General features: G+C 45.5%; 1 protein-coding gene and 1 long non-coding RNA gene across 2 annotated transcripts; one reads left to right on the forward strand and one right to left on the reverse strand.

Annotated features, from left to right (window-relative positions):
- The first annotated feature begins 3,561 nt into the window (after positions 1 to 3,561).
- Positions 3,562 to 27,646, forward strand: LOC125747431 (inositol hexakisphosphate kinase 2-like). Its single transcript, XM_049022669.1, has 6 exons — positions 3,562 to 3,670; positions 21,983 to 22,335; positions 24,374 to 24,605; positions 25,040 to 25,209; positions 25,625 to 25,800; positions 26,218 to 27,646. Exons 2-6 carry the CDS (start codon positions 22,125 to 22,127, stop codon positions 26,734 to 26,736), a joined length of 1,308 nt encoding a protein of 435 aa, XP_048878626.1. The 5' UTR covers positions 3,562 to 3,670; positions 21,983 to 22,124; the 3' UTR covers positions 26,737 to 27,646.
- On the reverse strand, positions 11,129 to 14,930 carry LOC125747456 (uncharacterized). The gene is made up of 3 exons (XR_007399313.1): positions 14,866 to 14,930; positions 13,653 to 13,737; positions 11,129 to 11,553 (listed from the first exon to the last, which is right to left on the reverse strand). It is a non-coding gene; the product is annotated as an uncharacterized LOC125747456 (long non-coding RNA).
- Positions 27,647 to 27,731: the final 85 nt, after the last annotated feature.

Consider the following 27,731-nt stretch of genomic DNA (forward strand, 5'->3'; position numbering starts at 1 on the left):
TATTGCCGGGTGGGCGGCCAAAATGTGCTGATCGGGGATAGAGAATAGTGGTAAAATTTCCGGCGAAGGTAAAACTGCAGGTAAAACTTCTTGCCGGCTTGCTTTACCGCCGCTTAATAGCAGAAGGACAGGTTTCCGGGACATTGTGCATCATTTGCCGGGGTCAGGGAGCTGCTGTCATCTGTGGGAGAGTCCCAGGGCGTCCGGGACAGGCTGGATTTCTGGGTCATTAACGTCGCTCCTCCAGTATGGATGTGTCCTTCCCCGTACTTGCCTTGTTGTTTTTGATCTCGTTAGTTTCCTCGAACCCTTCCGTTCGCCCTGACGCCAGCCTACGAGTGTTTCGTCTCGTATCACGTGACAGCCGGCAGAACAGACAACCAGATGGATGTATAGATAAAGTCATGCTACGTTCTTTAGCTGTTGCCGCTAATAAGCTCTGTTGATTAGGCTCATAATCAAAAACAAAAAAAACAAAGCTAATATCTTGGCAATCTATTTCTCACAGGGAGTCAGAGAGACGTAACTGTAACAGTCTCTCATTTGGGTCAGAGCCAGAGGCGAATTTTGTATGATCACCTAATACCAAAAAGGTCACTTGGTAAAACTTGGTATATTTCACAGTGCCCCCCCGCCATGATGGGCCTGGGGGCGAATGCCACTACTTATCAGAGCTCAGAAACCCATTTAAATTCACACCTGAGGAAAAACTCTGCATGCGGAATCATTTCTCTCCATGGGCGAGTTACGAATGTGCAAGTTATGCATCGTAAGTGTTTTGTCACAGAGCTAACACAAATGTGAAGTTTTATCATGAAATAAAAACCTATCATGAAAAGACAAATATTTTCCAGCATCGATTGCATTCTTTGCAATAATGTATTACATTGTTAATGTGTATGTGTGTGTGTGTGTGTGTGTGTGTGTGTGTGTGTATATATATATATATATATATATATATATATATATATATATATATATATATATATGTATTCTCTCTTTGTGTGTTTTCTACGTAGCATAAACCCTAAACAAGGTTTTCCGCAGGAAAATAACTTAATTGGGTTTTGATGTTAATAGGCATCCATGTACAATCCTCTCTCTCTCTCTCTCTCTCTCTTTCTGTGTTCTACTACAACCTACAAACACTCTATAATTACACTTTCCCCCACCCAGCCACCTATATTTATGACCGTCTCTGTATTTAAACATCTGCTTTGACAGCCTCGCTGCGTCCGCTTGGTGCGTCAAGCGTCTGAAATTGTGCACATTCTTATTATGCAATATCTCCCTTATGCTCTTTTTCATTTGAAAGGGACATGCATACCATAGCACATATATGTACAGTGAGATTTCAAATCAAATGTCAATTATCTTGTTTACTTCTGAAAGCCAGTTTGAAAGCATTAACTGCATTTCTAAACAAAAGGTTACGACAACAGACCTTTTTTAAAAAACAAAATGTAGTTCTGTGTAAGCTGCATTCCTATTAATTGTTGTTTCCCACGAACTCCGTAATTTCAATGCATACTTGGCGATGATGAGGATATTTCGAGGGACATGACTGCGTAGAAGGGCCCCCATATCTGAACCGAATCAGTGACCTGTTATTATGCTTCTGAATGACCGCGTGGATTGTGCTTAAAGAGCACTGTGATTGAACACAAGGATTCTCTGGTACTGAGTATCCTTGGTACCAGTGCACCCTTGGTCAAACAAAAAGGACCAATTTTATAGTCTGGTAAAAAAGCGGCAGAGCTGTCAGAGCAAATAGTTATGCATGAGAAGAAATTGCGGTTTACTCTAACATGCATTTAATTTAGCAGCACGACAAATGGGGTCTGGATTTTACTCATTCATTAGCCAATCAAATCACTTTAACGTAGCTGAGGGCGGAGTCTGGCATGGGTTGGTCTGGCTGTCACGTACACATACATTTTTGTTAATCATATCGGGAAAGGTTGTGTGTCTATACTGTAATATTAATATGCAAGCTACAATATAGGTTATTTATTTAATATTTGTTAAAACGTTCACAAAAAATGAAGACAAAAATGCTGTGACTGAATCACAGATTCTAAGAAACTAAACACATTTTTATATATTTTTCCTTTTATTAATTAAAACATAGACATCGCCAAAATGAACTTTCCTCTGTGGTGAGTTACAAAACCGTTTAGATAAAACATATCCTTCAAAACAACCTGATCAAGCAAAATCTCCCCGCAATCCGCATAAATACATCGTTATGCTTTAATTGCATCAGCAGACATTTGCAGTCACCAGCACAACTGTGACCAAAGGACTGGTAGAACATTATCATTTCCTTTCATAAAGAAACAATTAGCCAAATGCTATGCAATTCACAGCTGGCGTTACGTTCTGCCCGTCACGTCCGCCTGACCCTCCCGTCTCCTCCTTAACGTGGCCCTGATGAGGGAAGCAGATGAGGGGCATCAGGAGGGTGGGGATGCTGGCCAATGCTTGGCTGGTATTGCGTAATACCGTATATATATTGCCGACTGGGGCGGGTGGGCGGCCAAAATGTGCTGATCGGGGATAGAGAATAGTGGTAAAATTTCGGGCGAGGTTGCAGTGGTAAAACTTCTTGAAAATAGCCACCCTTTGCTCTGATTACTGCTTTGCACACTCTTAGCATTCTCTCGATGAGCTTCAAGAGGTAGTCACCTGAAATGGTTTTCCAACAGTCTTGAAGGAGTTCCCAGAGGTGTTTAGCAAGTGTGCAAAGGAGTAATCAGAGCAAAGGGTGGCTATTTTGAAGAAACTAGAATATAAAACATGTTTTCAGTTATGTCACCTTTTTTTGTTAAGTACATAACTCCACATGTGTTCATTCATTGTTTTGATGCCTTCAGTGAGAATCTACAAATGTAATGTATGTACTGTTTCAGCCAGTAGCCACTTGGAACAGACCAGGTGTAAGAAACATGACCATTTTGGATTATGGTCAGAGATCTACATGCAGGGTTGTTAGGAATAAGTTTGGGGTGTCTGATGGTCTGATGTAAACTGGAAGTTCTGCCGGCAGAAATTGCTGTAGTCTAGGCAACAGATATTCTGGTTTGGGAACTGGGAATCTGCAGGATTTACAGTATGTGCTTGAAGAGGTCTTTGTTCTGCTTAAGTTTAGGTTTGAAGTAGAATAAGGCATAGATTGGGACGAGTGTATTCCTCTTTTCTTAATAGTGGTTAACAACACTGGCGGAAATGAAGACGACGACGACGATGATGATGATGATAAGAAGAAAATTGTTCTAATTCTGATACCTTGATGTAAAGCATATTTTGTATTAGATTGATACTGCAACAGACCATGCGTTACCTTATCATTAGGACAAATATGCCCAAATATAAAGTACATCAAATTCTTCTTCGGCTCTAGCACATGCAAATACCATTCAAAATTAAAACTTACAGCATCTAGTACCGTTGGATGCGACAGGCTGCTATGACAACAAGTGCATTACAATGACGACAGCTCGTAAGCCAATGGCCGTTCTCACGTTTTCGTTGCCCAATGAAATTTTGAATCTGTTTCTACGGTTGTCCGCCATTTTAGGTCGAAAGAGTGACAGATGGGCACAGCGAGGGGAAGAAGTTCATCTTTCTCAAGATTCAATTAATTTACCAGGAGACGCACCGCCAAAAGGTAGTCTGTTTAGCCGTTTTAAATAATGAACTCCATCGTATGGTTCCTTCGGAGGTGAATTATACCGCTGCGGTCTTTCCAGTCATATGTTCCTCCAGTTAACTCACTAATTATATTGGTATTATTGGTTTTGTCGTGTGAAGATGCGATGGGTAAGTACATGGCATAGACAGATGTGTTTGTCAGGTGAATGTGCCCTGACAGCGCATGGCTGTAACGCGTGGTTACTTCCGAGCTTTTGTGTTGTACAAACGAATGCTCAAACGCCATTTAGGTTTAATAAACCTTATTTACATTAGTTAGTTGTTCACCGTGCCACCTGTCAATAGCAGAAATTCGTCTTCTTAGAAATATATCAAATGAATTTTCAAACTCGTCGGCTATATTTTGGATTTCTCACCTTGCTTGCTACCTAGGTATATAGATATATTCTCGGTTTTATATAAGGCACTAAAGGTTTCATACTAGCACCTGGCGAATTTGTAGGAGATACCACTAATGTACGATTAGGGCCTATTATCGCAGTAGTTTTAAGACGTGCAGTCCAACATATGACTTGAATATTACTTTATTTCATAATAAGGATTGCAGAGCTTAGGCTCAGGGGATAACCATCTGCCTTTGTGTGGTACTGGGGAGGCCCAGTTTGGATGGGTGTGCCCCCTGTCGAACTGACCTGCTGTACTGGGCATTTCTGAGTTTAGCATAAACCGGGTCATGTCTGTGACTATTTCATATACTGTGACATTATTCACAGCTGGTCAGATTCCCGCCTGTCTGATGCATATAGTGCCCTAAATGCAGACAGGACAAGAGCACCTTGTCGCAAGTTTTTATTAATATTCTGGTCGTCTTACTGCTGGCCTTGAGCTGAAATCACTGTACATGTATTGGGAGTGGGTGAGTCTGTGGTTGCACTCGGGCAGGGGTGCAATAGAGGCACTGGTACCCTGGCAGATTCTGAGGGCTCAGTAGTAGGATGGGCAGATTCAGGGACCCTTGAATAAATTAAATTGCATTATTAGGAGCCCAAGGTGGCATTTAGATTTTTTTTTAATTATTCTGTATAAATAATGCAGGAATGTATCTCATCACACGCATGTAAAGCACCTTGGGGCTTTACTGTAGTTTCCTCTCAGAATCAGCATTGTCTATGGGATACTACACTACAAAATACTCCCAGAAATGGGACATTGATTGCAAACAAGATTTGTTAATTTGCTCACACAAAAAAAGTAAATGTCCTAACAAATTCATTCAAGAACGTGTCGCAAAAATGAGTACGCCCCATTAAAAGTTAGGAGCAAAGCTAAATTTTAGACTACAAAACTCTAATTAGCAAGAAATCGATTATTCATTAGACAGGCATTTTGACTATAAAGGGCATTACTTAACAAAGAAACCCCTTCCCATTCCATGCCGTCAGCGATGGCACCACAGGGAAGAGAAAAGTCACAAGGCCTGAGAAAGGAAATAATGAAGAAAGGTGAAGGCTACAAGAAGATCAGCAAAGCTGTCCTTATCAGTCAAAATACTGTAGCAAAGTGATAAAAAAATGTAAGAAAGATGGAACTGTAACCATCACACAGAGACGTCCAGGCTGGCCAAGTTCACACCTCCACAGGAGCCTCTTCTGATGGGAAGGGTTGAAGAAAATCACCATGCAAGTTCACTGCAGTGAGCTAAAGAAGGTGATAGCCAAACAGGGGTGACTGTTTCCCGTGACACAATACGAAATACACTATAGACACTATCATGTCGTCCACAAAGGAAGCCTCTCCTAAAGCCCATGCGCGAAAAGCTTGTCTAGAATTTGCCAGGGCCCATGCTGAAAAAGATAAAGACTACTGGGACTCTGTACTCTGGAGTGGTGAAACCAAGATTAATGTTTTTTGAACTGATGGCTTCAAAACTGTATGACGTTGCAGAGGTGAGGAATACAAAGAATATGCATGGTGCCTACTGTGAAACATGGTGGTGGCAGTGTCCTTATGTGGGGCTGCATGAGTGCTGCTGATGTCAGGGAGCTGCATTTCATTGATGGTATCATGAATTCAAAGATGTACTGCTCTATATTGAAAGAGAAGATGATATCACCCTGTTCCCTTGGTCGTCGTGCAGTTTTTAAACATGACAATGATCTAAAACACGCATCTAAGGCCACTGTTGCGTTTCTGATGAAGAACAGGGTGAAAGTGATTCAGTGGAAAGCATGTCTCCTGATCGGAACCCAGTTGAACACTTATGGAGAATTCCGAAGAGACAAGTTGAACATCACTCTCCATCCAGCATCCAGGCTCTAAGAAGTTATTCTTGAAGAATGGAAAAAGGCAGATGTTGTGGTACTTGTTCATACCACGTGTAGAAGACTTGGTGTTGTCCTTAAGTCATGGATGTCATACAAAATACTAGATGTAATAGTTTTCGTTGTGGGGTGTATTCATTTTTGCATCACCTGACTTGAAGATTTTATAATCTAAGTTACATTATTAACCTTACTTTCATGTTCATGAATTAAACAAATGTTATATAAAACTGCAGTTTACGACAATCGATGCCTATCGCACAAATCTGAGTGGATGTGCCTGTTAATTTTACATTAAGCATCTGCGGTTTGGCTTCTTCGATTGGTTGAGCGTTCACTAGTTTTGCAGTTGCACAGTTTCACAGTTGCAGACCGAAGGTTAATTCCAGGATTCCCCCGCGACCCAGTAGGATAAGCGGTTTGGAAAATGGATGAATGGATTCCAGGATTCGAGCTGGGAAATCTGATTGTGGATCAGCATAGGAGCTTGCTGGTTTTAAAATGCTTATATTTCCAACTCTGCCTCGCAACCCTTTCAGAATTTACCACAACCCAAATTTAGGTCACAACCCATGGGTTGAGAATTGCTTTTCTAGGCCGAGCTTTTCTGTGATCAGTAATGATGAAGCGTTCTGAAAGCTTTAAATGAATTAGGTGATGTTTTTTTTATTTTTGTTGTGTGAAATATATTTTTCAATTGAGAAAAGATTCAGGGTTTCGCCCCCCCCACCACTGTTACTGTAGGGGACAGTAATGAGTTAATAATGTTTCACTACACCGGCAGCCATCTTATTCACCATTTGTGCATTTTTGCTGTTGTGTGTGAAATGCCAGTTTAGTGTTCTGTAATGTTCTCTCACCCTGTGCTTGGACCACGCGGTGACAGTGTTCTGTAAATACTGTCAGTCCATGCTCAGGCAGCACGTTTATACCTCAGCTGCCCGTTTAAGGCGACTTTTCACGAGACCAAATGTGTTAGGACACTGAAACTCAAACAGTACCGTGTCCTACGTCTTCTCAGACATGTTAAGACAGTGGTCCGAATTTGGTGAGGGGAGTTGGGGAAACCGTTTTAACATTTTTCCTGTAGCGTGATCAGAGCTGGTCAGCCTGTCAGGTGACATAGGTGGCCATCTTGGGTGCTATTTTGGGGGGGGCGGGGCACTGATATAGCAAGGCACAGGCTACCACCCCAGCCCCCTTTTAGTGGAGGTGTGGGTAGAGAATCTCGCCACGAGCTTTGACTACAACTGAGGCTGATATGTCAAGACCATAGTGGACGTTATACCAGTGTGCGAGGGGCTCAATTACAGCTGTCTTCATAGCAAAATTAAACTTGATTACTCGATTTATTTCAAAGCATTGATGGAACTTTTCCGTATCAATTACTCGACAATATGGCGGAAGGAAAACGGTGCATAGCATAAGAGGTGCCAATAAAGACTGAAATTATCTTTTGTGTAGAAGCACTTCACATTAAAAGTGATGGTTTGATGGACTCACCCAGTAATGTGAGGTTAGCCATAAATACCTGCCATTTATCCTCTCACAGCAGCCTAGCCTGTCTCTACTTAAATCATCCAAAAGGTTAGCTTCACCTAGCTGCAACTTCTTACATAATACTATGCATAATATTAAATAATATTAATATGGCTATTAATATTCATTATGTTTTGTTAAGGTATTGTTGTAAATTTTGATTATGGCTGAATGATGCTCAATGATGAGTTCAACAGCAAGGATGCGAATGATTATGATTGTTTTGGAGAGTGCATGCAGAGCTCATGCAAAAGCGGCAGTAGTAAACTTTAGACTAATTTTTTTAACCTAAACTAGATAATGTTGATAAGGAACCATCATTAAAATTGCAAAGCTTGCTAAAGTTTCTTTCCTATGGCGGAGTAACAATGGTTTGAACCCAACAGACTATTGCAGCCATTGCGATGTGAATTGCATGTTCATGTCATAGCAATCTGGGCATCCGCCATTGGGCAAACCTGGTTGTGGGCAACACATTGGCACAACACATTTGAAAGTCAACGGGTAGCACTGTCACTGGCCACACGCCACTGCTTTGTCTGTGTGGAGTTTGCAGTTTCTTTCCACTGTCCAAAAACAGGCAACTTAAGTGAATTGGAGTGCCTGAATTCATGTGCATGTATATGTGACTGAGTGTGCACCCTGTAATGGTTGATTGGTCAATTGCAATGTTTGTTGTATTATTATATCATATTACATATAAATGCTCAGTGAGTCAGATTAATTGATGGATTACTCAATTATTGATCAATTTTAATCGATAATGACAGCCCCAGTCGTAATATGTGATGTGAATTAATATACCAGTTGGTTCTTCTGTGTCTATTTTCTCCCATGTCTGAGTGACAAACAGTGAATATGTTGAAGTCACTACAGTCATTATTTCATTTGACCTTGTGTGCTTCACTGACTCCTTTGTTGAGTGTACTTTACATTGGCATGAAGAAAGATACCGCAGGTGTTTACTGTGTAAATGATTAAAAAGACTATTGGTACTGTAACAGCAACTGAACCAAAATGTTGTGGACATCAGTGGAGCTCAGGGGTCGTTTCAGTGCACGCTGGTGGGGTCTTTTGAAGGTAGTGGGGAGTGAGATGGTGGAAACACGCATTAATAATGGAGGAGGTCAGGGCCCATGGTCTGATGAAGCAGGCAATTTTAGTGAGCAGCTATTAAGGAAGTGCTGCAGTTTGGTGTCTGAAATTGTCCTTTGAAATGCTCTATCAAAGGTTGCCTCTGAACCTTTCCCTAAATTATTATTATTATTATTATTTTATTTATCTTGTGTTGTGGGTAAAATGACTTTGTCAGAGGCATTGAAACTTGTATACCTGTAATTAAGTTACATAACCAGGCCAGTCTCCTTTGAAAGTCATGCATTTGGTGACGTTCCCTATCATTTTGGTGCCCATTTCGGTAATGAAGCCAGTCATGGTGCAGTTTGATGGCGCTTTCAAAAGAAATGCGGAAACCCAGTGGTGCAGGATGTGTAGGAATAGTGAGCGCTTTAAGCTTCACTGATATATTTACCAAACTGTCGGTTCACAATGTGCAGAAGGACGTGCATAATGACTAAAAGAAGGAAACTGCTTGTCCTGAGCGGGTGTTTAGTGTGCATTGCGTCAGGAGCCAATGAGGTGTCTCTGTTTGTTCTTCTGCACACGTTTGCCCTGCAGGATAAGTGGGCGCTGAAATGTCAGAGTCTTGTTTTTATTGGTGCTGGGTTTCTGTAACCGAGACGACACCTGACCCACTGTTTATTGGTGGGACCCGGAACAGAGCTGTGTGGTGAGAGTGGCTGTGCTTTGAGGCAGTCCCAGTTACTTGATCTACAGTGCATCATGATAAGAGAGTGAAGGATGAATATATTGATTGTACCTTGTCTCTCATGATCAAAGTTTTCAAAAGGTAATATGAAGATAGATCATACAATTGACCATACAACCCCTGCTCTGATAAATACCCAGAAATAGAAGTCATGTTATAGGAGATTTTATTAAAAGTGGCACAGGTTGATTGAAAGTCTAGTCTTTACACATCAGAAATGTGGAAGGTGAATTCCTGTGGAGATATATGTAATTGATCATCTGTTTTTTTCATAATATACATTTAGGGCTTGTTAGCTCTGTCTTTCTGAGCTGTCCATGGTGCCTGCCTGGTGCCTGTTTTGGCCTGCAGAAGAGAGGCATTTTTTGGTGTTGTGTACAGTGTGTTTGTCTGCCACCCATTAATAAGCTCATAATGCGTGATGACAGACACAAGTCTTGTTTTTCATATGGAAAGAGGACATGGTGAAAGGTCCAGTGTGCATTTCCACTAAGTCAAGTGAGGCACGGTATAGAGGACATAGCAGAGACTCGTGCTGGATGCCAGTAAATGGCTGTGTGCTCCAGAGCCTGACAGAAGATGAATTTCTACTGTTATGTAAGCGCCAAGGTTTTTGCAGAGCCACCATATCCCCAACGGCGCTGTCTCCTTCATCCTGAAAGGCAGCGGTACTGCTGGCGTCTGCCCCCGCTTGCTCGCCGCGGAATGCGATTCAGCTGCCACGTGTCCCCAGGGGCCTCGATTTAAACTGGGAGGCATCCCTCTTCAATCCGTCTTTCCTTGTGTCAAAGTCTTTAGTTTCATTAATATTAGCTTTGACTTTCTATTTATACTGTATGCATGTTTGTGTGTTTGTTCACCTAATCAGTTGTGTGCATAAATTTGGTGTCTTGTATGCCCTTATACATCAACACCATTGAGACTCCTTATGTCAGCAGTACTGACCCTACGAATCTGCTCAGATCAGCTGTCTCCCTCTTGCATGTTTTTCCCCTAAGTGACTCAGCAGCTTCTGTGGGTCAGTCATCTCTTATTAATCTAAGGTTGTGCCCCTGTAATGGAGTCCATGGGGCAGGCCAAGGAGTTCAAGAAGGCCGGGAGTTCGGGGAGCAGACGGAGGCCAGAGTATCAGCTTCCGAGGCCACAAAAACAGTGGAGACCATTGGTCTGTCTCTTCCTCTGATGAGGCTTTGGGTTTGTGGCAGTATCGCAACATCTCCGGTAGGAGCGACGGCGTGTGTGGAGTCATTGAGGAGTGTGCGGACAGCGTGAATCTGCATGAATTACGACTCTGCCTGCTTCTCCCTGTGAGTGAATCACCACAGGAGCACACGGTGTTCAGTGTGCTCTACAAATACTTTTTGCAAGCTTTGCCAATGGGTCATGAACTGGGGCCAACCCCCCCCCCCACCCACTAACCCACCCCAGCTGAGGCACACAGACAATACCCACTATACCTGCTTTGGAGAGAAAGAAAGTCAAATAGGAGCATGTGGAGCCTACAGATGGGAGTGGAGTATCTTTCTGGACATGTAAAGGGGTCAGGGGTCGGGAGGGGGCTCCAGCAGGGTGTCCCTGCTGCCCCATGCGACCACCTGTGCCAAATGGCCTTTGTTGAGTGAACACGATGTTCATATTTAAACTTTGATCACACACTGGACCCAGTCTTTTTTTGCACTAAGTCTGTGACTTCCTCTCTAGCTTTTTTCATTTCACTTACCCCTCTTTTGACTTTTCTGTGTATGGTTATACTAAGCAGAAGCCGCAGCCAGAGAATGGACTTTAATAAATGGATGCAGAGTCCTAAGATAATGCTTAATTTTTTTTCTGATTTCTGTTTATTGACGTGTTACAGTGACTCTGCTCCACTCTCCCTCCCCCATGTCTGGCCTAGAATATACTGTTATGGAGTCACAGCCATTTCCTTCATTTTGGAAACAAAATGGCCACTGAGGGTAAAGAAGTCAGCATCTCTTACCTTAGGTGATTTATGCAGTGGAACAACGTTCCCTGTTACCTCTTTTGGGTAACAGCTGCTGTGTCCGTATCTAGAAGGGAGGGGTGGGCTTTGTGATCTAGCTGTTGAAGGCAGGGAACTAGGACTGGGGCAACGCACGGAATAGCATCAGGATAATGAACCGTGGTGTCATGTGGGTCTTCCTGTTGGATGGTCGTCTGCATCCAGTCGATGGTCCGTTAGCTCAGTTGGTACTTTGGCCCCAAGCCATGTAAGAAAAAAGGAGAGCAAAATGTTCCTTAGATTAATAGTTATACAGAAGTGCTTTTCACAAGGTGCAGTATGGAAACTCCAGTGAACTTAACATAGGGGAAAAGAAGAACAAGGCCTGGAACAACTAATGTCTGCCAGCATTTAGGTAACATTAATCACTCATATCATTGACCGCTCTGTAGCTCTCTGGCCTGGATCCATAATCCAATCACCTCTACCTATAGGAGGGATGAAAGCAGTAGGTTTTTAACTCTGGGCTTATGTACAGACTGTATTTGAAGCCAGCACATGAGAAGGTGGATTATGGAACGCTTCAGTGCCTTTTTGTGGACACCTACAGCCATCCGTAGCTTCAGGCCTTTCAGGCCTTTGATCATTTGAGACATTATACCGAAAGAACAATCCTTTGCTGAGTACAATACTCTAAAATCCCATTTGTAGGGATTGGCAGCCTTGTTTTAGATGGTACTGAGGAGACTGCATTGTCTCCATGGTTACCATTTTTGGGGCATTTTTTTGACAAAACGTGGTGTCATTAAAAGCAAACTGGAGAGCTCACACAGTTTGTCGCTTCTTCTGTCAGGCTGCCTTTGGTGCTACTGCACAGGGCGATGGGGGGGCTGGTCACATGGTTTTCCCTGGTGTGGTGATGGGGCTTGTTAGGCTGGTCTATAGATACCGATAATGATGCTGCAGGTCATCAGAGTCACGTGTGTGCGTGTGTGTACGCACACCATAGAGAAACGTGCTTGGTGTGTGCCGCTTTTCAGAAAACTGCTCTGCCTACAGCAGCAGCTGGCAGGTTTGTACTTGTGGAGGGACGGTTTCTGCTCCTTGGCTATATCTGTTGGCTTTCTTCTGTCGTAAATGGGTCACTCACAAACTTGTAATTTTTGAAAAACAAGTTACAATGGAATACAATGTTTGTTTTTGTTTTTTTGTGTAGAGCAATTGACATCACTTTTTTTACGTAGGTATTACAATTGTGCATGTGTTGCTCTGATTTAATGATTTTTATTTATTTTTTTTTTTACAATTTTCAAGAGTTTTAGGATCAAATAACAAGATAAAATGTTTTTGAATCCATGAACTTGATTGTGTGTAACCCATAATCTATTTGTATAAGATATATATTTTTATTTTAATTTTGTCACTTTCTTCTCATTCTTGGATACATAAATAGATGGTAGTGTAATAAAACTGGTTTAAGTACCTTAGAGGCAATACCAACAGTCCTTTGACAATGAAGTTGCATAATTTGTGCCTATCTTCAAACTATTTTAAAATATTAGAGAAGATTGTAATGTTACGGTAATGAGTTTTTGAGAATTACCCAGATATCTGTGTCTGTGTCTCTCAGTTCTTTCACCTAGATTTGTGTTTTGCTGTTTCATGCTAGATAGACAATGTTATGATATGTGGCATGTCTTGTAATAAATGCACTGGAAGGACCTAGAATCCTACACTGTAGCTCAGGGTGCAGCAATCAATAGTAAGGATTTTGTACTTTATAGTGGTGAATTGCTTTTGCTTCATAGATTGAGAAATGGTGCTTGTTTAGTTACCTTAGTATCAAGTCTGATTTTAAAAAGAAGTTTATGTCAAAAAATCTAAATGTATTCCCACAGATTTAGAAGATGTGCTTTTAATCCAGTGTCTGTTGGCATTGCTCTTCGCCTCTTTAGTTTCCCTCTTGGCTTCTTATTTTTCTGCGGTAGGCAGCTTGTATTAGTCCAGAAGGGAGACAGCCAAAGAGATAACTATAGGGATATGTTTCACTGGACCCATGTTCAGAAGCCCTCATCTGCTGCATTCATGTGGGTGTGACAAAGCATTCGGAGCTCTTCCTGGGGGGGTTACACGTGTTTTGCTGTTAGTAGCCCTGGGGCGATTGGATTATGCATCCTCACATGTCGAGCACTTCTTTCCCCCCTCAGAAGGCTTTGCACCCCCTCAGATGAATTCCCAGGTGGGTGCGCCCCCCCCCCCCCCCAAGCTCACTCTCACGTGCCCGAATCCCATGGCATGCGGCCTGCTTGCACACACGCGTTCTCATACAGCTGCTCCTCCACGCAGGTACCTGTCAGGTGTAGACTCATTTCATGGCTCTCCGTTCTGCCTCATCGGGATTAACTGTCGTGCAGCCAGCTGGAAATTTCCACCCTCTGCACCAGCGAAAGTGAAAGAAAGAGAGAGAGAACGAGAGAGAGGGAGGCAGGGGCCGGATGGAGAAAGTGACTGAGAAGAGGAAGGTGGCAGATGTTGGGGAAGAAAACAGTACGAGAGCAGAGTCGGGCGGCGATATGTCATCGGTTACTAATCCAATGAACATGACGACAGATTATAGAGACCTGACTTCTGTGGCGTTTTTTTTTTCACTGTTCTAAAGGTGACCTAAGAGATTTCACCCTTGAGTTTGCATGTCCCTGAAGATCAAAGCGGATGAGAGTATGTCTGAGTTTTTTTTTTTTTTTTTTTTCTTGTTCTGAAGGGAAGTGGAGGGTTTCCCATATAGATCTATTTGTGTCTGCAGCGGAGACAGCAGTGACACACACACACACACACACACACACACACACACACATAGAGGCCCACACTTTGATATGGATAGTATCAGACTTCTACAAAATTCTTAGATTCCATTTCTTGGTTTTGAATCCTGCAGCCTGTTCTGTTGCGCCCTCTTCTCCCATCTTCCGTCCTCTGTCATTCCCCATTTTCTAATCTCTATGCTGGCAGCAGATATATCCAAAGAACTGAAAAGTGGCAGTTCTATGTAAAATACGGACCAGTGCTTTGTCTGTTCTGCAGAGGTCTGCTTACTGATAAGTGGACATTTAAGCTAAATATTTCTTCCTGCAAGTGCTTTCAGCGCTTCATTTTCCTTTTGGTGAGCTTCTCTATGCCCTCAGTTCCCTGTGCTGAAGTAATGGTTGCATGGCTTCTGCGGTGTGGTGGAAATGAGGGCCTAATCCTGTGGAAAGTGTAGGGCACTGAGCTGTAAATACCGTCCTGTTTTTAGAGTGCAGACTGATGATAGTGATCTGGGCACTGCTGATGATTCAGGCAGCTCCAAGGCTTTGAGATGGTAAGGAATATGAATATGTCTTTGTGAGACAGGTGCAGTTACATTTCCCTTTTCTTTACCCAAAGAATGAAACTCTTCATGGGTTTGGGTGATATGCACGTCTAGCTTTGTTTTGGTCTGAGGTGCTGTCAGAGTTTGTCAACATGCATCTATCAGCTCTTTAATTGACCCCCCACAACTAAAAGAAAGCCTATCTGTTGCTTACCTCTCAACTCATCAGTCTGGATTGTTGGTGATGGGAAGGTCCTCACCTGGCTATGTTGTTGAGGTGCCGTAAGTTTGATTGAGCAAGGTGGTGCATCAAGAGAATCCAGCAAGGGGGTGTGGCTGATATGCCAGACCTCCTTCCACCTGCCAGCGTACGTCGGTCACTACGTGCTGCCCAAACTGGACACTTGGGTTTCATAGATGCATCTTCTAACAGCTGTTCTGATTGGCTGAGATGGTGCCCACGACCATTAACTCAAGACTCAGTCTGACAGGGAAGGCGTGAGAAACAGGAGACAGCCGCAGGACTGTGGGGATCCCTCCGTCTGCTATGCCATGGCAGAGTCTCTGATGGCCCAACCAGGGAGGTGACGAATTACATGGCAAGGACTTTGTCACGATAAGGGAATAGAATCTCACTTTAAGGTGTAGCATCTGCCAGGGCCAGCATGATTGTTATTGATGGTGTTTTACGTTTTCCAAACCTTAGGGAGCCGCATTACCATCACAGAGACTAACAGTTAATAGCAAAGAGACAGTGAGAGCAGTGGACCCAATAAGTTTGTCCAGGGAAATGTACAAAATCCCGAAGAATAATTTGAGCTGTTGTCATGGTCTGCTATAAGATTAGTATTTCCCCTGAAAAATTATACGCAAAGTCTTGACCGCAGTAGCTACCAGACACACTAGTGCTTTATGAGTGTAATGAAAAGAACATTTGACAGCAGGGGTCTGAGACCCTGGTTCTTTGTTTTTTATTGTATACTGAATGAGGCGTGCAAAGTCCTCATGTCTGCCTAAGAACATGCCCTTCAAGACATCGTAAAAATCTGCTTCCTTTTCTGGCTTAGCTCTACCCCTGGCACTGGCTGTGTATGCTTTTTTGTCTGCAAGAGCTTCTCTTTGACATAGAGATGGTGTTTATTTCTTTCCCAGAAACTGAAGAACAGGTCGTCATGCCAATAACCTTTGCCCTTTGGGCAAGCCCTCCCTGGCTGTGCTGAATATCAACAGCAGGGGAATCCTGTCCAACTCCTGTTCTACAAAACCTCTAGGCGGAGGGAGTGCAAGCGCTTGGCTTTCGGTTTTAAGTCTTGTGGGGAAAATTCTTTACGGGAACATTTATTGTGTTTTGAGGTTTTCTGTGAGTAATTGTTGGTCTGGATTTTGTCTATACACTCTTTCTCTGAATGTGTTTTTCGAGGGTTGGGAGATAGAATCAGTGGATAGTTTGTTCCTTGGTGAGGAACTGTTTATGCACACATCTGCTGTGAATCTTTATGTAGCTGCTCTGGGTGAATGTTTTCGGTGATTTACTAGAGATTGTCAGCTCAGCCAAGATGTCCTGTGGCTGCGTTTACGGTGATTGTTAGGACAGGTGTAGCAGGACGTGTAGTAATTATAACATATCTATATATAAATTATAACTTAGCTTTGTGGTGGAGCTGGATCTGTGGGGTATTGTAGTTTTGGCGATAACTGACATTTGGTACAACTTATATGCTTCGGATGGAATGTGTTTAGTATTACACAGCATGCCACGTTTGTGGCGCAATTAATTACAATTAATTAATTTGCTTTTAGAACAAAAGGTGGTGAAATAATATACATGTGTTGTTCAGTACCTTGCTAGTCTGTGAAATAATGTCTGGCAGGACAGGTACACAAAGAATGTGGTCGTCCTCTGTGTGTGGTGCTGTCTGGTACTGGGTGCTTTTAACATCTTTTATGTCCCAAAGACTCCCCAGAATTGGCTTTTTATATGAGAGAGTTTAATTCTGTACAGATTAAATGACTTAGCAGTTCGCAGTGTCCGTTTTCATTTTGGGACGGGACAGGCTACTGAATTGCCCTAAATAAATGAAGACGGTCCAAAAATATCCTTGAATACAGGAGTGTTAAGTTACCAGTTTGCTGCTTTCGGTGTCCATTAACACCATGCAGGTGGGCCGTAACACATTATGCTGACTTGTCCAACAAAAGAGGCTGCGCTTGCTGTTTTCCCAGTGACCGCCAGTTCAGTCTACAGCCCTGTGTTGGCTGTAACTCTTCCCCATCATACTGATAGCGATGGTGTCCCCACCACGATGAAACTGCATTGCATGTGGGGCTGTTTTCCTGGGTTTCACTGAGGTGCCCTTCTGCATTGACCCCAGCTTCCAATTGCAGTGAGATGCAGAACATTAAAAAAGAAGATGCAGATATCGCCAGAATGGACACCGGACCATAACAATTATACAAACCTGTCCCTGATGCAGGTGTGTTTGCACATTCCCTCCCCCCTCCCCCAACCCAAGGCAAACACATACACAAGCACATTTTGCAGTGCAATCCAGAGCTCTGTTTATTATTTGATTACACTCCCCAACCCTTCATCCCCAGCTGACCTGCCTCTGGTCTGTACATTACAGATGTTGCAGTAGAGCTCATTTGAAGAGCAGGGCATGTGTGACTTAGGAAGACCTGTACAAAAGGTTCACCATGTTCCTGGTCACCGCTCCAGGGCAAAGCCGATAGATGATCTCGTTAATGGCTGAAGCAGAATTCCTCGCTTGCGACTGCCCGCCCGTGTGCCAGAGGACTCGGCAGGGAGCTGTCAGCCAGGGTGCTGCACACGCATACAGTGGGGTGGGAGGGTGTCTGAGTGCACGCCTGTGTGTTCTTGAGTGTCGTGTGAGCCTGAGAGCCTGACTGGCTTTTTGGCTGTGTCAGTGGAGGCGGCGTGTGAGTGTTTTATGCATCCCTGCATCGCGGGGTTTTTTTTTTTGCATGTTCATAATTGGTAAACAATAAGGATTAATCTGAGTTGCCGGTTTGCCTGGTAAACTGCCGAGTTATTGCTTGACTGTACCATTGGCATGTCTGTGTGTATGTGCGTGCTTGTATGTGTGGTTCAGGCATACATTACATTGTGGATAAGATTTGGTCCTCACAATGTGTTAAAAATTTTGACATTGTGGGGGCCATTTTTTCGGGAAATTCAATTTTCTAAATTCCGTGACTGCAGTCAAAAAACTAAAAATGGCAAAAGATTTTGCTTGGCTACTTATGGTTAAGGTTAAGGCTAGGTAGGGGGTTAAGGTTGTCATTGTTGGGATTAGGATTATGCCCATAGAAATGAATCCCGAGAAAGATATGAGTACAGGTCTGTGTGTGTGTGTGTGTTTGTGCGCGTGTCATAAGCACATGTTGTCTGACCCACAGTCTCTTTCATGTTTTGTTGAGGTTTTAAGCCACTCACCCTTGTCTTTTCTTTCACCTTTTCACCTTTCTTGAGGTACAGCAGCTCACTGACACCAACTCTCCTCACGTGCCTCGCAACGGCTGTCGTCATCCCTGTCCGTCACTGGGACATTTCGGTAGCTTCCATTGTGCCAGCATCCATGTTCCTCGGTGACCTCATGGTTGTTTTTTTTACCCTTGTGAGCGAGTGACGCTTCACCTGGCAATATGAGGAGGCCGTTACGAATGCGATGATAACGTAAGATTTTAAATTGTGCCAGCGACACGTCACTTATTTTTCGATCACTGACTGTGATCACCAAGATGGTGATGTGTGCGCACTCCGGAAAGGCCCGGGGCAGTGCTCCTGTAGTCGTCAGCCTCGTCTGATCTGAGGCTATTGAGGTGCATTTTAGAGCTGCTTCGATTTGAGGTTTTATTTGTTTGTGCAGTTGCTGGTGACATTGTTGCCTGGAAATCAGATTTACACACGTTATTTATAGTTAAATGGCTTCGCCTGCAATGAGTATATCCCATGCACAGCCCCGGTTCACAGTGCCCTGTGCTTTCATCCTCGCGCTATAACCTCTTCCTGCTCTAGCTGAGTTAATGTCTGGTTTAGCATGCAGCTCTGTCATCGAATGACAGTGTTCAGGGCTGTTAGGGTGAATTAGCGTGGGAGCAAACTGCCTCCACCAGCCTGTGTGTTTCTCTTTGTGCTGCACCGGGAAGCTGCGGCCATGGCTCATACAGCTGGGAGCGTTTTCAAAAGGCACCTGTGTTTAACCTTTTCTTGCCGGGTGCAGCATCGCAGTCCCAGTGGCAGCAGCCATTTTAATGGCGAGTTTGGTTCCTCAGTCTACCTCCTGCCATTTCCTCTTGTGCTGCTGACTAATCCTTTCCAGGAATATCTCACCCCACCCCCATTGTGCCTATTGCCCCGCCGTTGCCCTCGTTTGCCCCCTTCCTGTGGGTGACCGGTACATCTAAAGCTATAACAGACCAGGCTTTGTCCTGCTGGGGAGTTCCAGTCCATAGACAGCTAAAACGTGTACCGATAGCTCGGTGCATCAGAGAGCTCTGTGTGTCCCTGCTAATTTGCGCTAATACAATTCCACAGTTCAGCATATGACTGCTTAGGCTCTGAAGAACAGGTTGCCATGTGGAGAAGCAGTTGTCATGGCCCTTGAGTTGTTGCTCAATTGGAACAGAGTAGACCAGGGGTGTTTTAACCTTTCCCACTTTAATAGTTCTCTCTTTGGGGTGGGCAGGGTCTGCTCTGCGGACCCCAGGTTGATAACCTCAACTGCAGACCTTGCGAAAGGGGTGAATAAGCTTTTCAGCAGTAGCATGGAGACTGTCAGTTAGGGTTAGCACAAGCCTGGGATACACAACAGCTGTATTTGTGTGTAGAATCCGTTTGTGTTCATGCTTTGTTATGCTCAGTATCATTTTCATTAATGTTTTTTAAAATTCTTTGTAAACTCTAGAAAATGCCTTAGTGACGGCAGGCCTGCATTTAAAGCTTACAGTAAACAGGTTTGTTTTTGTGTAACCAGCCTTTTAATGTCCTCCGTGGCCTTTGTCAGTCCCAGTCATGTCAGGAAACCGTTCCTTTTCTTTCCACTGCTGGGCATCCACAAGGCTTTTTATCTCTTGGGGTCTCTGAGGCGTCCAGGTGCTGTGTGACATTATATTAAGGCCCGGATAGTTTTTCAATGGTGAGTTTGTCTGCTTTTGAAACGTTTAGGAAACCTCCATGCACTTATATTTTAACAGGTGTGCTGGAGTAAATGACCTTTTATAATCTTTGTGCAAACATGGGTAAAGTTAGCTATGGACAGCAGATCACCATTAAAGTCCTTTCCATTAGATTGCTGCCTGACATGAGCTTTGTGGAGCTTCCTTAACCCTCAGCAGCATAATGTAATGGCTTTATTGCATTTCTTTGAAAACTCAGGTGGTCGTTCATGATGTTTCCATTCTGTCCTTCAAGACAGACCAATCAGAGGGATTAGGGCAGCAGGAACAGGTCAGCTTTGGGAATCCTCCAGACGTGGACAGCACGCCATTTGTTTGTTTGATCTTGAATTCACATGTTATGAAGGCACATCACCGTACAAAGGGTCAGAAGGGCTACATCCGGCTGCCTTTGATAGTTTGCCGGCCGTCTCTCTTCTGACTTTTCTCTCTGATGATTGCTGATCTTGCAGCGGCTGCTGGATGGGGTGGAGCTTACAGCTGTGCCAAAATGAGCTATACTGTACTTTTAGCACTCCTGGCCTGTTTTTCTCAATGTCTGCTCCTTTCGGCTGATTTATTACCATTTTACTTTTGGCTTCCAGCTCTCGGGACTGCTAGCTGGAGAGTTAGCCAGTCCACTGGTCATGCATATGTCTTTGCTTAGCTGTCATTGTAGGGACATGACGCTGACTCTTAATTCAAAGCTATATGTGAATTCTACCATATATTTGAAGCTGAAGGGTCCGAGTACTCCTTTTGTTGGGATGGTCCCTGGGGGCTCCAGGAAGTGAATGCCACCCCCACCCCCTCCTGCACACAGCTTCCTGCTTCTCTGTTTATCTTCATGTGACACTTTTAGTGATTAACCCTTTAAATTTGCCCCATGATCCCAAAACAGAGTTTGATGATGATTATGCATGTGATGCATCTAGAGCTTGCTAGAATTGGTTTCCTTAAAAACAATTATCCTTTTCTTTTCATGAGACTTGTGCACTACTGGGAAATTTATGTTGAGCTGGGAGAATCCTGGTTTTCTCTTGATTCCATTTTGTTGAATCTTTATTAAATTTAAAGGAGAATTCCGCCTGAAATCGGTAATATGTGAATTATGTTCAGGGCCAAACAATGTTCTATGGATCAGGGGAAATCATGTGATAGGAACCTGGAACAGAACACGATGAAGCATTCCAGCATGGAGGCATTTCTGTTTTAGCTTCTGGAAGGCTGAGGACTCCTCAGTCAGAAGCCGTAAATTTTTGTGCTGTGAGAATCACCTGCTTCATTATTTGTGTTCCCAACTTGCTGTCTGACGTCGGCCATCCAACGTACTCAGCTACTGCAAACATTTACGGTCTCTAAGCTTTGGTCTGGCATTTCCAAGAATTCCCCATGTCATAACAATGCTGAATGTTCGTTAGTGTACTACTGCTGATAGCGACCAGAGCATCTCGCATGGGAGGACAGAAGGAGGAATAATTGTGTGTCGGTGGAATGGCATGGTTACCTGGAGAACCAGTTATTCAGTGTTTTCTGAGAGAAGAGGTTACACATGGCCCGTCAGGAGATAATATAACGTGTTTAGAAAAGCAACCTCATGTTGAGACCTTGACAGTTGTCCTTTTCAGGACCGGTTACTGGTGTTATTGCTTTTGGTCTACAGGGGGCGTAGTGTCTTTAGGTATGGGTCACAAGTTAGGACCTTCTCATCTGTCTTGTGTCTGGCTCCCTTTTTCTACATGCACAACATTTTCCTAAGATAAAAGAAAGAAAGCTTCTCTCTCGGTTTATATTACCCCCTTCCCAATCTCCTCTCTCACCCTCTTTGTTTGCCTGCTTCATTTTCTCAGTCGGTTACCACCCAACAACAGCTGCCTCGCCACCATTGGCTGGAGGGGGGCAGTGGGAGGAGCTGTCTGACTTGTTGTGATATTTCCTTGGTCTGGCTCTCAGTGCCGAGTCAGTTTCATAGAGGAAAGCAAGCGTGAAGCACCGCTTCTCCCTCCAGCCGCAGTGGCAGTGTGCTTTTTTTGTTTCCCTTAATTTTTCTTTTATCTTTTAAAGAATATAAATAAAAGGGCCTTAAGCTGCCTGCCAGGCTGCTGCTATATCAGTGAAGCACTGACAGGGGAAACGCTTCTTGCTGTCCCCAGTGTGCTGCTGCTGCGACAGGGTCTCCCACGGAAGCATCGGAGAACGAGGAAGCGGACGTCGTCCTCCCCCAAGGAGGCCCACCTCGAGGAGCCCAGCCACGGCACCACGGTCCCCCGGCCCGGAGTCTAATGCTGGTGGAGGATGAGTCCCGCGATCGAGGGCATGCAGGCAGAGGAGCAGCACTATTCCAGCAAGGGGGTCCTGCTTGAGCCCTTTGTGCACCAGGTGGGGGGCCACTCGTGCGTGCTGCGCTTTGGGGAGCACACCATCTGCAAACCCCTCATCCCCCGCGAGCACCAGTTCTACAAGAGCCTTCCGACCGAGATGAGGAAGTTCACACCGCAATACAGAGGTGAGATCCATCACCGGCCGCCTCGCACCCCCCCCCCCCCCCAATACCGGGTCTCGCACAGTTTTTTAGATTCATCAGTCAGGTAGCAGGTGCACCATGAAGGGCCGCAGGGTCAGATGCGAGTTTGGGGTGGGGGGGATTAACCGAACGTCATGTGACAAAAGCAGGCATCCCGTATCGGCCGGAGAGGGGCAGCCAGGGCTATCGTGCTATAGGGCATATGCTCCGTCGCCACAGGAGGGCGCTGTAGGAACGAAGCCCCGTCCCTGCCTGTGTGTAAGGTGACAGGTAAGTCCAGTTTTTATGTGGGGAGGGTGTTCTTTGGTTTTTCCCATTTTTGGAATGGCACTAAAGGGGGCGATTGAGTATTCAGCACCCGGCGGACACCCCTTCTTCTGTCCCGGGACATGAGGTGGCCCCCGGGGCCCCTGCTCCCACGATAAAAAGCTCAAGGGGTGACGGACGAACTTTCCAATGCCAGGGGGGTGCAGGAGTGAAAACGAGCCTCCCACTGTTCGGCTGTCTGGCTGGTGTTGGGGCAGGGGATGCGGCTCAGCCCCATGGCAGTCTCTGCAGATTTGGAGGAGCAGAAGGGAGGGGAGGGGGGTCGGGAAGGTGGATGACACAGAAATACAGGCCAGGTCAGCTGGTCACAGGAGGGTAACATTACAAAGCGGTGACATCACCATTATAACGATCTCACAATGGTAAGAGATTTTTTAACCTTTACATTGACGCAGTGCAGATAAACTTTGTTTTGGTGACTGTTGCCGAACCCCACTTGAGACACCCTGAACGTTGCAGGAGAAGGGTTTGTTTCCTTCCTCTTCTGTTGAAAGCTTCTCTTTTTCTCTTTCGTCAGTTTCAGGTGCTTGGGCCATTTTCCCTCCCCCACAGACTGGGGGCTTTTTTTTTTTAAGAGTGAAACAGGATGTGATGTGGCCATTCTCTTTCATATTCGCTCACTGTCGTTGTCTTGCTGCTCTTTCACCTGTATCTCCTCCTTCTCACCTCCCCCGCCCTGTTCCTGCTGAAGTGTAACCCTTGCTTACCTGTGTATATGTGCGTAGACAACCTTTGCACCTCCCAGCCCCCACCACTGACACACCTTGAGCAGCACCTTGGCACGGCAGCACGGCCAGTGTGAATGGGGTGAGATGGAATGCGATAGGTGGGGTGGAGTCAGGTGGGTGGGGTAGCAGACGTTTTCTGCATCGTTGTGAATTCCTGAAATGGGCAACAGGACATTACAGAGACTTTGAGTTGCACTTAGAACCTCTGAGTCAACCTCTCCATTTGGATCATAGAATTTCTGCTTTACTATGCGCTGCAAAGCAGAGACCAAGAGGACTTGTGGACTAATAAATTTTAAATGGCTTTATTTTTTTTTTCTTCTCTTCCCATCTGAGGAACCTCACGTTGAGTCTCTTTTTGCAGGTGTCGTTAACCCATGTTAACGGGCTGTGCTGTAACCATATGCCTCTGAGCATTTAGTGTGATGTGATGAACCAGGTGTTCATTGCAAATAAAGAATCTCTTTTGAATTTCATCCATTTCAGCCTCCTGTGGTTTTTGGTGTTTTTTTAATTTGTTTCCGTTTTGCTTGCTGCGTATTGGCTAATGGCTGCGTGTTCCAGACAAGATCACAGCGCAAACGCACCATATGAACATGAAGTGTGTCCTTGATCCTATTCTCTCCACCCATCATCCAGGCTTCAGTAGCACCACTGTCTGTCTGTCTGTCTGTCTGTCTGTCTGTGTATTTGCCCAGGTCTTTTGATCTCTGTCAGCTTAGGAGAAGCCCGGGCTCTGAGTTCTCTAGCTATAAAAGTCTGGAGAAGTCTGTCCCTTTTTGAAGGAACAGGCGGGGTAAGAACAAAGACTTCCAGCCTGTTCTTTTGGCTGGGAGGCCTGAGTTTTGTGCCGATTCGCCATTTTAAGTGAAATGTGTCTGATCTCCACCCTGATGCTGATGTTTCATTTGGCTGTTTGTCCACCCCTTCCTCTCCACCCTCTTGTTCTGCCTCTGGTGCCGCAGGTGTGGTGTCCGTGAGCTTCGAGGAGGACGAAGAGGGCAACCTTTGCCTCATCGCCTACCCTCTGCACAGTGAGCAGGCCGACCTGGAGAACGTGGACCCCACGGCCGACTGGGAGCCCAAGCAGAAGCTGCTGAAGTGGAGCAACAAGAAGCCGCCCGCCATGGTGCTGGAGAACGACAACTACGGCAAAGAGAGGGCCAGGCATGGGCGGAAGGAGGACAAGATGAAGAGGTAAGGCTCTGGTGATGCACATTGGCCCTGAAGAGGAAGGGACTTAGGGTGCAGGAAGGTCAGGAGAGGCACAGCCATTCCACAGCTGGTGGATCTCTCAGTCCTTTAGGAACGCCAGCGGGTTATGTGACATTTCTGGAATGACATGCAGTGACATGGCTGCTGGGGGGTGGGGGTAACAGCTCCGATTCTGGGGGGGGGGGATCACTGGATGGGTTATCACCACCTTCACCCATGTGCTATAGCAGCTCCTCCAGCACCCCCTCCCAGAGATGGAGTGGGTATCACCTGTAATAGCACATAGCCTGGTTAAACGTATTAGATACGGTTTATTCATAAAAGTTTACACCCTATAGCTGTTTTTTTCCCCCACACATTTTCAGCCCGACTGTAGCTCTGCTCTTCTGACCTCTCTGCTCCATCCCTCTCGGCAGCCACAACCGTGAGGAGGACTTGGATTGGCTACAGCAGCCTGACGTGCTGTACTACAGCCTGGAGAAGCGCAACGCTGTGCCGCAGGTCAAGCACAACCCCTGGAGCCTCAAGTGTCACCAGCAGCACCTGCAGAGGATGAAGGAAAACGCGAAGCACCGAAACCAGTACAGTATCCTTTCAGTCGTGCCATTTGGCCTATGCCATTGCCCTGTAGTCAAAGGGGCAGGCTGAGGTGTCTGTCAGTGCAGCCCACAACGGGGCATGGCCCTGTTTTTATTGGTTCTTCTGTTTTGTATGCCTTCATAACAACCAAACTTCCTTCAAGAAAACAAGTCAGATAACTGGTAGTGTGGTAGGTATGAACTTGGAGGTTTAAGCTTCCTGCAAGAGAACAAAGCATTTCTTTTAGTCCCATAAAATGTTCAGCTATATAAATGAGTCTGAGATTAAGTAGTTTTTCATACAGAGTTCAGTAAACGGCCCCTTGTACAGAATCACGGCTAGTCGGCCTTCGGAGAGGCACCTGTGAGCCAGTGAGTGAGCATTTCTGTGGCTCTTGCTCCTTGACTCATGACCCTTCCCAGAATTCATTCTGCTGGAGAACCTCACGTGGCGGCATACCGTTCCGTGCGTGCTCGACCTGAAGATGGGCACGCGACAGCATGGAGACGACGCCTCGGAGGAGAAGAAGGCCACCCAGATCCGCAAGTGTCAACAGAGCACGTCGGCCAGCATCGGCGTGAGGCTGTGCGGCATGCAGGTGGGAGCAACCGCAAGGAGGGGCGGGGCGTAGGGATTGGGGTTGAGGAGGTGGTCGGAGATGGATCGGGTCAGGAGAGAAAGGAAGATCGGTAGCGTTAAGCAGGAGGGTGTTGAAGGATAGAGCGATGGGTAGGATTGTGTTGAATGGTGGAGAGACAGATTAAAGGGGTTTGAAGTATGGAGAGTTAGGTAGTGTGTTGGAGGGTGGAGAAATGGGTAGAAGAAGCGTAGAATCGGTAAGCTTGTGACAGAAGGTACTGAGGAGTAGAGAGTTAGTAGAGAGTTGAGTGGAGGGTGTTAAACAATGGCGAGTTGGGTAGGGTTGTGTTAGAAGGTGGACAGCCAGGTAAAGGGGTGCAAGGGGTTTTACTGGTTGTGCTGATGACTGCAGTGATGATCTGTGATGCCTCCTCAGGTGTACCAGTCGGACTCAGGGCAGCTCATGTTCATGAATAAGTACCATGGACGCAAGCTGACACTGCCGGGCTTCAAGGAGGCGCTCTTCCAGTTCTTCCACGACGGGCGGCGCCTGCGGCGGGAGCTGCTGTCCCCCGTGCTGCGCCGCCTGCGGGAGATGCAGGCGGTGCTGGAGGCCTGCGAGTCGTACCGCTTCTACTCCAGCTCGTTGCTCATCATCTACGACGGCGAGCGCCCCCGCGCCCGCCACCGGCACCGACACCGCGGGGGTGAGGAAGGGGAGGAGGACGAAGACGACGAGGAAGAGGAGGAAGGCGGAGCCTTCGGATATCCCTGCGGCGGAGGCGCCGAGGAAGGCCCCATGGTGGACGTGCGCATGATCGACTTTGCTCACACTACCTGTCGGCACTACGGGGAGGACAGCGTGGTGCACGAGGGCCAGGACAGCGGCTACATCTTTGGCCTGCAGAACCTCATTACCATCATCTCCCAGCTGGAGGAGCACAGTGCCGATTAGCCTGGCGATAGCCTCACCCACCACTAAAGCCATGCCTCCACCTGGACAAGAAGGAGGGAGCCACCAGCCGACCAAAAGGGACAGCCCCCGTGGCGCCCCGCTAGCTGTCCGTTTCCATGTTGGTGTCATCACAGTTGTCTTTACTTTGGGTCGGCGGACAGTAACTGTTCTGTGGTCTGTGACATCTAGAGTTCTCCTTACGCTGTTTTTCTCCTTCCCTTCTTTTTACTCTAATAAAAGAAGATGATTAACAAGCAAGATATGCGGGGGGGGGGGGGGGAAGCTGTTTTGGGGTCTTCATCACTGCAGATCCTCTTTCATGCTGTTGCCAAGCGGTTCTGTCTGCTTCTGTCACATGTCTCACCCATTTGCACACCGAACCCACGCGCACGCACTCACCCCCCCCACCCAAGAAATACCACGGTCCCTGAAACTGACCTGAGCACATGGGAAATGGGGAGAGAAAGGAGAGACCGCTTGGCTTACAGGAGAAGAAAAGTCCCCTTTCCTCCACGTCCTGGACGTGCCGGTGCCCATTTTCCTCTCCCCACATTTTTCTGGACACCAATCAAATGACGGAGAAAACGGAGAGGAGAGAATAGAGAAGGGCGTGTTCATCGTGTTCGTATTTCTCTTTGTTCCGACCCCGGAAATCGTCTCAAAGGACGAGAATATATTATTCCAGCCATAGAAAAGTAGAGGTTATATAGATCTATTTATTTGAAATATTTTGTACATAATTTAAAGATAAAAAAAACTGAAAATGGACATACGGAGACTACATTCCACATTATTAATGTTATATTAATATTATTAATGAATATTGATGTTTGACAGGTTCACATAGCTTATATACCTGAGTGCATACAGTATTGGAGGATGAATAAAGACACATTTTGTTTGTGGTAAATGTTCGTCTGGGGTTTTTTCTGGCATCCAAGTTTGTCATATGCTGCTTGATTTTGTATATAAACGCAATTAACTAATGTCGAGTG

Source organism: Brienomyrus brachyistius, chromosome 8, assembly GCF_023856365.1.
Source record: "Brienomyrus brachyistius isolate T26 chromosome 8, BBRACH_0.4, whole genome shotgun sequence".
Taxonomy (NCBI): Eukaryota; Metazoa; Chordata; class Actinopteri; order Osteoglossiformes; family Mormyridae; genus Brienomyrus; species Brienomyrus brachyistius.